General features: G+C 41.1%; 2 protein-coding genes across 7 annotated transcripts in view; both read left to right on the forward strand.

Moving 5' to 3' along the window:
- kmt2ba (lysine (K)-specific methyltransferase 2Ba) overlaps window positions 1-7,381 on the forward strand; it is an 87,261-nt gene extending 79,880 nt beyond the window's left edge. For 4 of the 6 annotated variants that reach the window (XM_062047596.1, XM_062047600.1, XM_062047598.1 and 1 more), the window contains 7 exons: window positions 412-521; window positions 598-723; window positions 799-1,051; window positions 1,127-1,237; window positions 4,016-4,099; window positions 4,174-4,303; window positions 6,164-7,381. In XM_062047596.1, the coding sequence (XP_061903580.1) occupies window positions 412-521; window positions 598-723; window positions 799-1,051; window positions 1,127-1,237; window positions 4,016-4,099; window positions 4,174-4,303; window positions 6,164-6,439 (1,090 nt within the window). In that variant the 3' untranslated portion in view covers window positions 6,440-7,381. The remainder of the gene's footprint in view (window positions 1-411; window positions 522-597; window positions 724-798; window positions 1,052-1,126; window positions 1,238-4,015; window positions 4,100-4,173; window positions 4,304-6,163) is intronic. The other 2 variants (XM_062047601.1, XM_062047599.1) reach the window with 1 other exon arrangement.
- Window positions 7,382-7,617: 236 nt separating this feature from the next.
- Window positions 7,618-11,173, forward strand: LOC133650401 (trypsin-like). Its single transcript, XM_062047603.1, has 5 exons — window positions 7,618-7,731; window positions 8,350-8,506; window positions 8,576-8,829; window positions 10,738-10,874; window positions 10,951-11,173. The coding sequence occupies exons 1-5, from the start codon at window positions 7,692-7,694 to the stop codon at window positions 11,098-11,100; spliced, it is 738 nt and encodes a 245-aa protein (XP_061903587.1). The 5' UTR covers window positions 7,618-7,691; the 3' UTR covers window positions 11,101-11,173.
- The last annotated feature ends 2,568 nt before the right edge of the window (window positions 11,174-13,741 follow it).

The following is a 13,741-nucleotide window of genomic DNA, read 5'->3' on the forward strand; positions in this document are numbered from 1 at the left end:
ACAGTCAGTAACAAATAAACAGAAAACAGTAGTGGTCAAATACAAATAAGGCAACAAGAGAAGTATCCTACACTTCTCTTTTGTAAAGTAAATCTGAACAGCCTATACGGGCATCTACATCAACTATATGATTTGCCTGAGAAGCTGGACAGGACAAAAAAAGAAATAATAATAATATATATTTTTTTTTTAAATCTATTTGTGGCGGACGTAATTCTTTTGTGGCGGGCCGCCACAAATAAAAGAAATGTGTGGGAAACACTGATGTTATCAGCCTATGACATATGTTAGTTCATCTTGTAAATCTAATTGCTGGTATAAACCTTTGAATGATAATCTATTTTTTACGTTTCAACAGTATATTACTTCTCTTTCTGTGTACAAATACATGTGATTGTTCCTTTTCCTCAGGCATGCTAAGTTAGAGATTCGACCTGCTCCTTCACCAGCTACTCAAGGTAGGGCGCACACGTGGGTCAGTGCTCACCATGGTAACCTCTCTGATTGGGAGCCTGTTGCAGGTTTGTTCTCGCTATGAATGCTGTTTTTTTGCACTGCAGTAATAAAATGTAAATTATATTGTATTTACTTTGTTAGGCGGTAGTTCAGAGGATGAGGTCCCTTTGCCCAAACACAGAAAGAGAACCTACACAAACCAGCCTCACCTGCGTTTTGAAATCACCAGTGATGATGGCTTCTGTGTTAAAGCCAACAGTATGGAGGGTGAGAACTGCTCTGGTAACCTAAAGTGCACCATACTGTCAATTCTGTGTCGAAAAATCTTTGTCGCCCTTTCAGTCGCTTGGCGTGCCGTCATCGAGGGCGTTCTGGATGCCCGGGCGGACTTCCACATGAAGCAGCTGCCTCTGGGCATCATGTGCGGGCCGCGGGTGCTCGGCGTGGTCCACGACGCCGTCATTTTTCTGCTGGAGCAGCTGCAGGGCGCCGCCAATTGCAAGAGCTACCGCTTCCGATTCCACCGATGCGACAACATCGAGGAAGAGCTTCCACTTAACCCAAGCGGCTGCGCCCGGGCTGAAGTCTACACGCGGTATTCTGCTCTTGAAATTACGTAACAGCTCAGCTTGTCTTGTACATCTCTAAAGACTTGTGTTTCTGTCATTAGGAAAGCAACATTTGATATGTTCAACTTCCTGGCTTCTCAGCACAGAGCACTTCCTGACATAGTTGGCCTGTATGATGAAGAGGAGGATGAATTCCCGCTCAAGTCGTCCAGGTTAGGCCATCTCCCAAGCAAGTACAGTGCATCTAAAAGTATTCACAGTGCTTCACTTTTTTTTCTTTTCTTTTTTTTTACATTTTGTTATGTTACAGTAGGGCTGGGCGATATATAGAATATACTCGATATATCGCGGGTTTGTCTCTGCGATATAGAAAATGACTATCGTGATATTCGAGTATACGTTCACACACAGTTGCTTTTAGCTGCGGGCATTAAACTACAGGCTTTTCTCACTCTTTCTTGTCTCTCCTTCTCACAGAGACATAAAACAAGCGCACCTTGTTACATATGTCACATACAGTCACGCGTGCAATGTCATACGCTCTCGCGGAGCAGAGAGGTAGCTAACGTTAGTTGTGGCAGGTGGTGTAAGCGGAGTGGTGCAAGTGGTAATAGGAGAGAAAGAAGGTGAGAATCTGGTAACAAATGAAGGAATAATTAATTCCCAAGAAAAACAGCACAGGGTCCATCGTCTGGCGGTGGTCTGGCTTCAAGCGGGAAGATGTCGAATAGACAACCGTAATATGTTAAGTATGCGGCAAAAGCGTTGCTACAAAATGTAGCAGTACTGCTTATTTGGAGCATCATTTGAAAAGTCACCCGCTAGAGAATGAAGAGTGCTTGAAACTCCGCATGTCGACATCTCCGTTCGGTGCCACACCCACAAAATGCCGAAGCAACCATTTCCAGATCAACACCGTATGAAAAAAATAGTCAACAGAAGGAGGTAACGTCCGCAGAAACCTACCACATAGCGAAGGACATACACTATTTGATTTCCTATTATGCAGCTAATTTTTATTTGACAGTCATTGAAATATCTTGTGTGACATCATGCACAAAAGTGCACTTTATTTGTTTTAAACTATTGTAGTGGCGTTCTGTACAAGAAGTGCACTTTAATTTAGTGTTGTTTTGATATGTCATCTTGTGCCACTGCTTAATAACTGTTCAATAAATACAGTTTTGGCAAATTGACTTAGTTGTGATTTCTCTCTCTGCGTGAAAGTTTAAAATTAGCATATATTTATTTAGTATGTGACAAGAATGTTTCAATGTAGACACAGAATCATCATACTGGTGCGATTATATGCATCAAGTGTTAATTCAAGGCTAAGGCAAAATATTGAGATATATATCGTGTATCGTGACATGGCCTAAAAATATTGAGATATGGCCTTCGCCTAGCCCTATGTTACAGCCTCATTCCAAAATAGAGTAAAATCATTTTAGGCTTCAACATTCTAAACACAATACTCGATAATATTCTGGTTTTTTTTAGAAATCTTTGCAAATGTTATTAAAGATAAAAAACAAAAATCACATGTACTCACGGCCTTTGCTCAGTACTTTTTTGATGCACATTTGGCAGCCATTGCATTCTGAAGTATTTTTTAATACGATGCCACAAGCTTGGCACACCTATGTTTGGGCTGTTTCGCCCATTCCTCTCTGCAGCACCTCTCAAGCTCCATCAGGTTGAATGGGAAGTGTCAGTGCACAGCTATTTTCTAATCTCTCCAGAGATGTTCAATTGGATTCAAGTCTGGGATCTTACTGGGCTATTCAAGGACATTTACAGAGTTGTCCTGAAGCCATTCCTTTGATGTCTTGGCTGGGTGCTGAGGGTCGTTATCCTGCTAAAAAATTAACGGTCACCCCAGTCTGAGTTCAAGAGCGCCCTGGAGCAGGTTTTCATCCAGGATGTCTCTGTAACTTGCTGCATTTATCTTTCCCTCTATCCTAACGAGTATCCCAGTTCCTGACGCTGAAAAACATCCCCACAGCATGATGCTGCCACCACCACTCTTCACTGATTGTATTGGTCTGGTGATGAGCGGTGCCTGGTTTACCCCCAACATGACGCCTGGCATTCGAGCCAAAGAGTTCAGTCTTTGTCTCATTAGACTAGAGAATTTTGTTCCTCATGATCTGAGTCTTTCATGTGCAAATTGGCAAACTCAAGGCTGCCAGCCATGTGCTTTTTAATAGGGAATGGCTTCCGTCTGGCCACTCTACTATACAGGCCTGATTACTGCAGAGATGTTTGTCCTGTAAGGTTCTCTTCTCTCCACAGGAACGCTGTAGCTCTGGCAGAGTGACTAAAGGGTTCTTGGTCACCTCTCTGACTAGGACCCTTCTCTCTCGATCGCTCAGTTTAGACGGACCAATGGGTCCAAACTGCTTCCATTTATGGATGATGGAGGCTATTGTGCTCATTAGGATCTTCAAAGCAGCAGATATTTGTCTGTACCCTTCCCCAGATTTGTGCCTCAAAACAATCTTGTCTTGGAGGTCTACCGACAATTCCTTCGACCTCATTCCTGGTTTGTGCTCTGCCATGCTTGGGACTTTATACTGTATGTAGACAGGTGTGTGCCATTCCAAATCATGTCCAACCACCTGAATATACCACAGGGGGACTCCAATTAAAGATGTAGGAACATCTCCTGGATAATCAGTTGAAACAGGATGCACCTGAAATCACTTTTGAGCTTATTGGCAAATACAGCCTTTGAATACGTGGGATTTCTCAGTTTTTTATTTTTAATACATTTGCAAAATAAATAAAAAATATTCACATTATGGGGTATGTGTGTAGAATTTGGAGGACAAAATTGAATGTATTCCATTTTGAAAAAGGCTGTAACATAACAAAACGGTGGAAAAATCCAAGCACTGAATACTTTCCAGATGCACATTAAATAGAAAGTGATGACTAGACTACAAAATTACATCTGTTTTTTTGTTAACATGTCCCACTCTGAATAGGCGAGCCACCAGCAGTGAGCTTCCCATGGCCATGAGATTCCGACACCTGGAGAAAACTTCCAAAGAAGCAGTCGGCGTTTACAGGTATAATAAATCAAATTAAATTGAACCGCAACATAGAAGGAAGAACTGTATTTAATCTACTTTGTTTTTGGCAGGTCTTTAATTCATGGCCGAGGCCTTTTCTGCAAGAGGAACATAGAAGCCGGAGAAATGGTGATCGAGTACGCTGGCACCGTCATCCGCGCTGTCCTGACAGATAAGCGGGAGAAATATTATGACAGCAAAGTGAGTACATTTATTCATACTCACTGGCAATTGCAGTAATTATGTTTGAATGTGAGGTGTTTATTTAATTAAACCGCATAAAGGATGGCGCGTTGATTGCAAGCAGACTATCATTGAAGACAGAACTCATAACAATTTGAATAATAATTATGAATGAATGAGAAAGTGAAAAGGAAAATTCTGATCTCTTTGACCTCTTGGTAATTCATTAAAAGTATATTACACAACACAATAGAACCAGTGTTGTAGATAACACTAAGAATGGGTTTATTGTAAACAACAGTATGGCAAGTGTAACATGCATCAGAACAAACGTTTTAAAAGTAGTAGGTAGATAAATCTGCTCATCATACTTAAAATGCAGCTACAGTCGTTCTTCGCCACATAACGCTTTAAATATTGTGGTTTTACCACATCGCAGATTGTATATAATTTTTTTAAGCATATTCTACAAAATGTTTGCCTTAAATCAAGCATTTTCAAGCATAACAATAGCTAAATAAAGTTAGACTCACAAAAACTTTAATGATCCACAGTAGTGTGTAACAAGAATAATAATAATAATGGATTAGATTTATTTAGCGCTTTTCTATCCACTATTCAAAGCGCTCACAGAGAAGTGAGAACCCATCATTCATTCACAATATGTGGTGGTAAGCTACATTTGTAGCCACAGCTACCTTGGAGTAGACTGGCGGAAGCGTGGCTGCCAATTTGTGCGTACGGCCCCTCTGACTACCACCCATCATTCATTCACCAGTGTGAGCGGCACTGGGGGCAAGGGTGAAGTGTCTTTGTCCAAGGACATAACGGCAGTGATTTGGATGGCAAGAAGCGGGGGGCAAACCTGGAACCCTCACGTTTCTGGCACGGCTGCTCTACCCACCACGCCATGCCGTAAATGGACTAAAAATATCAATACTACAGTAGTATTGGCCACTAGATGAGACCAAACCAATCAGATCTTGCTGAAAAATGCATTAAGTAGTAGTACACTGGTTTTTATGCACTGGCTGTAAAAATATTTGTTTTATGGTCAGTATTAGGAAAACTGTTATATACTTTATTCAAATTAATTATACGTACGTTACAACGATGTTACCGATGGATGTGGGTTTTATGTAACGTGAATGCTATTTTGATGTGGTTGACCGCATTAGAAGCATAGTAAGTTCAATGCAGGAAGTAACTTTTTACTAAAGAAAGCAACAACCAGCACCACACTAAAATGAACTTCCTATCAAATAGGAATAAGCAACATCACACAGTAAGTTTACACACTACTATGAGGAAATAATGAACAACAAATCAAAGAAGTGACAAGCTTGCAGTCCTACAATACCCCATCGAAGCACAGTTAATCTCTTTTTTAACTAGCGCTAACACAATCCAGTAAAAAGATTCAACAGAGCTGATGTCACTGCCTGCAAAATTCCACTGCTAAGCTTACAAACACATCAGAGCTAAAATGCTACTCTGTATGAGTGCACTTTCGCTGGCATCACACATCACTTGGCAAAAGGCACCACCTTTTAAAGCTATACACACACACTGCTCTCATGCAACGTCTCTTGACTGCATATGCCAGATATTTCAAGTTTTTTTTTCGTAGTAACACACTTACTTTCCCTAATAATGACATTTATTAAAATGTATTTGCAGATCACTGTTTATAATCAATGATTTGTACTTTGCGGAAATTCATTTATCGAGGCCGTAGCAATAAATGAGGGATTACTGTACTGCCGTTTTTTGAAGTTGATCAAAAAAGAACAGGAGCTTGCATACAGCCACAGCTACAACACAATATACCATAGCAATCTTACGAGCGCTGATCACCAACCTCCCTCTTTTCACCAGGGCATCGGCTGCTACATGTTCCGCATCGACGACTTTGACGTGGTGGACGCCACCATGCAGGGCAACGCGGGGCGCTTCATCAACCACTCGTGCGAGCCCAATTGCTACTCGCGAGTCATCAACGTGGATGGCCGCAAGCACATCGTCATCTTCGCCCTGCGCAAGATCTATCGCGGCGAGGAGCTGACGTACGACTACAAGTTCCCCATTGAGGACGCTGAGAGCAAGCTGCACTGCAACTGCGGGACGCGCCGCTGCCGCCACTTCCTCAATTGAGCAGATGGAATGTTGAAGGTACACCTCTGTCACATGGAGCCACATGTCTTATCTCAGATGAAGACTACTTCCCATCAATTGCTGGAACAACCAACCAGGAACTCATGGTTTCCATCCACTCATCTTTCCACAAAGGCAAGGTTGCAGGGAAATATTTATTCAGCACTTTGCTTTGACTCAGTCCTCTTTTTGTTTTCTGCAATTTCAACTCCAAGCTCACCCTTTATTATTTGCTTTTTTCCTCTCCTTTTTCTGTGGGTGTTTTTCTTCAATGAAGATGCTGGTGACGTTCACCTAATGTGTTTTATTGGTGGTCTCTCCAACCCATTTCACCATTTTTATTTCGAAGTCACACAACCCAAAATGCTTTTATCCCGCAGTTGCCGTCTTGTTGGTCGTCGTTTTAATGTGTGTAAGTTAGGGAAGAGTTTCTTGCCTCAATAAATATGATGCTCTGCACTGTCCCTTAAGCCGAATCTTGGAAATCCTCTTTTTTTGTATATTTGAACAATAAATGTATATATTACAACACACTTTTGTTTTTGGTATGTAGAAGACTGACTAAAAATGGAGTCTTGAGTTATTTTGTTCAATTTTTAACTGGCTCTGTTGTCATTCCAAGTAAATGAAGCAAATACTGACATCTAACTTTGATATACCTGCATTACTAAGTAGAGTTCATACTAACTATATTTGATTTATTTGGCTTCGTCCAAATAGGTCTAAATCTTATATTTAGTGGTTACAAGTTTGACTCCGCCCACTTCCTAAAAGCTGTTCATATCGTTTTCCATACTAGGTCAACATTTTTCTTCCTTTCCTTTTACATCCTCCACTGTACATAGTTATATAAAATGCTTTCTAAACCTGTTAAGTATTTTTCTACCTACGTTCTGTTGTTTTTATTTAAGTTCAATAAACCTTTTGTAAGTTTCAAATTGACATCGCCGTGTCAGTGTTTTTGTTTTCTCAGGAGATTCATCATCAAAAACGAGTAAAAAGGTTTGAACTTTGCCATTGCCAAACTTTTTGTCAATGTTTACGCTGCTTCATAATTGCATAACACTCCAGCTTGCAAGACCAAGATCCCATCAGGCTACTTTTGATATCACTCAAGGTCTTTTCTGCCATATGCTTGTTTTCCCAGAATGCACCTTTTTTTTTTCTGCCCCCACATCACATCGACCTTGAGCGTGTCGGGTATTTAAGCACCACCGGCGCCTGCTCTTTCTCTGACTTCCAGGCAGAAGACATGAAGGCCTTAATTTTCCTTGCTTTGCTTGGAGCAGCATGTAAGACATACACCTTTTAACGTCTTATGTTATCATGCACAGACCTAACGATGCTTAAAAGCCTTTATTAAATATCCCAAGGAGCTTTAGTTCAATAAAAAAAAATGTTGTAGGTGTTCTAGATACCAGATTAAAAGTTTTTTCCTGCAAATGTTTAATAGTTAAATATGCTCAACCTTTTTATTTTATGTAGGATAGTATTTTTATATTGTATTATATAAAAATATGAAGTGGGGACTTGTCCAGGGTGTACCCTGCCTTCTGCCCGAGTGCAGCTGGGATAGGCTCCAGCAACCCCAAGAAGGACAAGCAGTAGAAAATGGATGGATTTTTATATTATATTATATAAAAATATGAGGTCGCAACTTGTCCAGGCTGCACCCTGCCTTCCGCCCGATTGCAGCTGGGATAGGCTCCAGCCCCCCACCCCACCTCGACCCTGAGAGGGACAAGCGGTAAACTTTGATTATTTTTTTCCACAATTAAGTTATTTTATTATGATAAATGTCTCATATAATAATAATTGTGTTAGGAGTATTATTAATGCAAATAGTGACTTTCCACTAGTAGCATCTCGAGGCATGTTGGTAAAATTTCTGTTAACCCTTTTTGTTGCAGTTGCTGCTGCTGAGAATGACGATAAGGTCGTGGGAGGCTCCGAGTGCTCCCGTCACTCTGTGCCCTATCAGGTGTCTCTGAATGCCGGTTACCACTTCTGCGGAGGATCCCTCATCTCCAGCCAGTGGGTGGTCTCTGCCGCCCACTGCTACAAGTCGTGAGTGCATCACCTACTCGGAACTGCGTACACATAACCTGGCGCTGATCACGTGATCGTGCACCTCAGCCGCATCCAGGTGCGTCTGGGTGAGCACAATATCGCCGCCAACGAAGGCACCGAGCAGTGGATCGACTCTGCCAAGCTGATCAAGCATCCTCAGTACAACAGCTACAACCTGGACAACGACATCATGCTCATCAAGCTGAGCCGACCCGCCGCCCTCAACAACTACGTTCAGACCATCCCGCTACCCTCACGCTGCCCCGTGGCTGATGAGAACTGCCTGGTGTCCGGATGGGGCAATATGGCTGCAAACGGCAGTAAGTCAAAGCCTTACATACCTAATATAACAAATATAAGGGTGTACCCTGCCTTCTGCCCGAATGCAGCTGGGATAGGCTCCAGCACCTCTACGGCCCAGAGAGGGACAAGCGGTAGAAAATAGATTCATGGACTTTTAAAGCCTAAATGAAACATTTTCAGTCATAAAAATACAATATTTCAGTAATATTGGCTAAACCACTCAAAGCGTGATGTTCAGTATCGTGGCAGAGGAATCCTTGAGCCGTCTGATAGGCTTGAAGCTGCTGAGGGTTACAGGAAGTCGGGCTGTGACGCCTACACAAGGAGGATGGGTCAAGGTTGCCAATTGGAGAGCAACATTCGGACCACAAGAACACTGCCTGATTGGTTCAGCTTCAGGCAGCATTAATATATTGCAGACTTGAGCAAATTAAGGCCGAGGGGTTAAGCTTTATATATCTTTAAGATGGAAACTGTAGCTGCCATTATGATGTGCAGTGATGTTTTCAAATGACCGTAAGTCTTGAACTATACAAAGTATTTCAATGGTTGGAATCTGTACTTTTGCATGATATACTACTTACTATGTTAATCTAAGTCTCAACAGCTCAGACGAGGCACCAAGCACTGTGGGTGGGGAACGTTTCCAAAAAGTGTTTCCAGAGCGGCCAGCCTAAAATGCGGGTGTCAGGGACAGACGCGGAAGGAGATTTTTACAACAAAGTTCTAAAGCTTAGTGATATATCAGATTGTAGGTGTTTTTTTTTTTTTTACTCTTCACGTTCATATTTTGCTGTGTTTGTTGCATTTTTGTTGCGTTTCGCTTGATTGTAAAATATGTCGATCGAGAGGGTGTGTGACGTTCATATGTTGTCAATATTCAGTGTTTTATCGGTCATAGTTAATATTGTAAATCCCACATTCTTTATTTTCATGTACATTCTGGGTGTCTCATTCAGTAAAAAAAAATAAAATTATATCCTGTTTTTAAGGTGGTCTGTCATAAGGTTTTTTAGCATTCAATCAGACATTATTGTGAGGTTTTTTATTAGTGTTCCTAAAAATAGATATACCGGCCCCAGACACATTTTCTTCTCCAAATTTTGCCCTCCGAGTCAAAATAATTGCCCAGGCCTGCTATATTGGATTAAAAGTCCTTTCACAATTGAACTAATACGGTACAAATACCTGGTACCTGGGAATCAATACGAGTACTCAAAGGTATAATCTCATTTTTTATTGCAACTTAAAGGGGAACTGCATGCTTTTTGGAATTTTGCCTATCGTTCACAATCATGAAAAAAATTACGACGGATGTATTTTTTTATGCATTCTAACTCGTAAATAAAAGTTTGCTTGCAGCAGAGCCAAAGGGAGGTCCTCTATTCCGCCCATAAAATCCAATAAAAAAAACATGCAAAAAGCGCCAAAAATACTCCATTTACATATTGTGACTTGAATACTAACCAAGTATTTGTGATATTGTTGTTCTAAGCGCTAACACAGACAAACTATAACGGTGCCGTGATCTCAAGCTCGCGTGCCAATGTTGACACGATCGACTGGTGAACTGTTTCCTTTATTGTAGATCATAAATCATGCCTCTCACCTGGAAATAGAAGAACGAGGACGTATTCTGACAAGTTGGTAAACTTTGACAGCCAATTTAGACCCGGAAATGGCGAGAATGACATTAAAAAACACTTGGTTGCACCCCCCTTTTCTTCAGCAACACAGGTTACAGGTTACAAAAGCTCCTCCTTGCTGCTTGATGTATGACATATTTGCGCAGTGATTAAGCGTGGAGATGGCCTAAAATAACGTCCTTTTAAAAATGTAGTCTTGTAATAATTTTTACGCTTACACAAATGTACCTTAAGATCCTGAAGTTGATGGACCTATTGTTTTTGTTTCTTCCCCGTCAGACAACTTCCCCGACAGGCTGCAGTGTCTGAGACAGCCCATCATTGATGACAGGATCTGCAAGAACGCCTACCCCCACCTATTCACCCAGAACATGCTCTGCTCTGGTTTCATGCAAGGAGGCGCCAGCAGCTGCCAGGTGAGTTGGACCTGAATCCTAACAACACGAAATGTGCACAAAACACCTATATAACAAACCAAAATCTGGTCTGCAGGGAGACTCAGGCGGTCCTCTGGTGTGTAGCGGTCAGCTTCAAGGTGTGGTCTCCTGGGGTTACGATTGTGCCATGAAGGGACACCCTAGCGTCTATGCTCGTGTGTGCCGCTACAACAGCTGGATCAGCAGCGTCATGAGGAGCAACTAAAGCATTAGACGCTATGGACTGTACTGCAACACTAAACACATAACATGTTTATTCAATAAAAGCTATATTCAAATGTTTTGTTCCCATATTTACTGGAAATGACTGAGTAAATATAGTTCTGTGCATATACTGTATATTTATACATGGTGGCTGATTTTGCAGACTTTTCCCACCAATTCCTAAATAAAGGTCCAGGAACAACTCTAATGAAATACTACTTGCATTTATTATACATTTATTCATGTGATTTATAAACTAACTTAAAATGCAGATGTTGCATTTATGATCTATGCTCGACAGTTGTAATTTTAAACAGTGTAGCAAGTAAAGAATCTAGGTATTATCTTCGACCCAACTCTCTCGTTTGAGTCACACATTAAGAGTGTTACTAAAACGGCCTTCTTTCATCTCCGTAATATCGCTAAAATTCGTTCCATTTTGTCCACAAACGATGCTGAGATGAAATCCATTCCTTCGTTACATCTCGTCTCGATTACTGTAAGGTTTTATTTTCGGGCCTCCCTATGTCTAGCATTATCAATCAATCAATGTTTATTTATATAGCCCTAAATCACAAGTGTCTCAAAGGGCTGTAAAAGATTACAGTTGGTACAAAATGCGGCTGCTAGACTTTTGACAAAAACAAGAAAGTTTGATCATATTACGCCTATACTGGCTCACTTGCACTGGCTTCCTGTGCACCTAAGATGCGACTTTAAGGTTTTACTACTTATGTATAAAATACTACACGGTCAAGCTCCTGCCTATCTTGCCGATTGTATTGTACCATATGTCCCGGCAAGAAATCTGCGTTCAAAGAACTCCGGCTTATTAGTGATTCCCAGAGCCCAAAAAAAGTCTGCGGGCTATAGAGCGTTTTCTATTCGGGCTCCAATATTATGGAATGCCCTCCCGGTAAAAGTTAGAGATGCTACCTCAGTAGAAGCATTTAAGTCTCATCTTAAAACTAATTTGTATACTCTAGCCTTTAAATAGACTCCCTTTTTAGACCAGTTGATCTGCCGTTTCTTTTCTTTTCTTTTCTTTTCTTTTCTACTCTGCTCCGGGGTGGACCGCTAGCCTGTTCATCGGATGGGGACATCTCTACGCTGCTGACCCGTCTCCGCTCGGGATGGTTCCTGCTGGCCCCACCACGGACTAGACTTTCGCTGATGTGTTGGACTTTCACAATATTATGTCAGACCCACTCGACATCCATTGCTTTCGGTCTCCCCTAGAGGGGGGGGAAGGGGGGGGGGGGGTTACCCACATATGCGGTCCTCTCCAAGGTTTCTCATAGTCATTCACATTGACGTCCCACTGGGGTGAGTTTTCCTTGCCCGTATGTGGGCTCTGTACCGAGGATGTCGTTGTGGCTTGTACAGCCCTTTGAGACACTTGTGATTTAGGGCTATATAAATAAACATTGATTGATTGAAGTAACACTTGCTTCAATTTACTCTGATAGTCCCAACTTCAAATAAAAACATAACATTAATAATTATAATTAGCTCTAGATGTTTTTTTGACGGTTTTATTTTCAATGTGCTCCTTTTAACCAGAGTGACTGACCGGTACTTGAAAACCCAAACGCAGAGTTGTCATACAGTCTCAGTGTGTCTTTGAACGCAACTTACTTTAAAAAAAAATCTCCAATCGCCAGTAGACGACGTTCACTCGCACGGTAACACCTGACAATCTATCGTCGAACTCCAGACAAAGGTGAGCTTAATAAAAGTAATAACAATACATCTGGTATTAAAATAAGTGTGGGAATTTTGTGTATTTCTATTTTGTCGAAGACGAGTTGGGGCGTTTTAGTCGGCTAGCTCAACTGTTTTAAGCTAGGTTCACGTGAGGTTGAAGCTAAGATGACGTCTCAATTAACATTTACTCTTTCAATTTATAGTATTTCCCTTACCTATAACCCCAAAGTATTTGTAAATGCAGCATCATATTCTTACTTTCAATTCATCTGTGATGACATGATAAATAATTCCGTTGTCTACCAACAGAGGGCGCTGTTGTTTTTTCTCCATTCATAAGTGGCCCATTTTTTTGTTGTGTATCCCTAAAAGGCTTTTCAAGGAGTCAGTCTGCATGGACAGATCCCCTCAGAATTAAAGGCGACCAAGGATACATGGTAAAGCAGCTTTTCTGGAACCATTTCAAAGTATCTGCACATCATATAATGTGCCTAAATTTAAAGCAAAATCAGCCAACATGTCGGCTCACACCTTACACAAACACTGCTTCATTTCATTACATTTGCCGCAGTGGCTTACTTGACATCTTTTATGATTCTGTCTATTTGCCAAGATGACCGCTGTCTTCGGAGGAGAATGCGGTTAGGGTCGGCGTTTAATTAATCAAAACTAAATTAATAATAATAAAAAAGCTTGAGAGGAAATACAACATCATATTGCTGTTCTAATGAATGTGAATTAAGGACCTCAGGAATCTTAACAATAACATATGCTCAAAATAAAATAAATGCTTTCAATTTGAAAGCCAACTCTGGCAGTCATTAAAAAGAACATTCAGCTATTACTGTGTGTAGTAATATAGTAATTAGGGCTGTCAAAGTTAACGCAGTAATAACGCGTTAAATAATAAGGTTCTTTAATGGCAGTAAATTTCT

This window comes from Entelurus aequoreus, linkage group LG05 (genome assembly GCF_033978785.1).
Source record: "Entelurus aequoreus isolate RoL-2023_Sb linkage group LG05, RoL_Eaeq_v1.1, whole genome shotgun sequence".
Taxonomy (NCBI): domain Eukaryota; kingdom Metazoa; phylum Chordata; class Actinopteri; order Syngnathiformes; family Syngnathidae; genus Entelurus; species Entelurus aequoreus.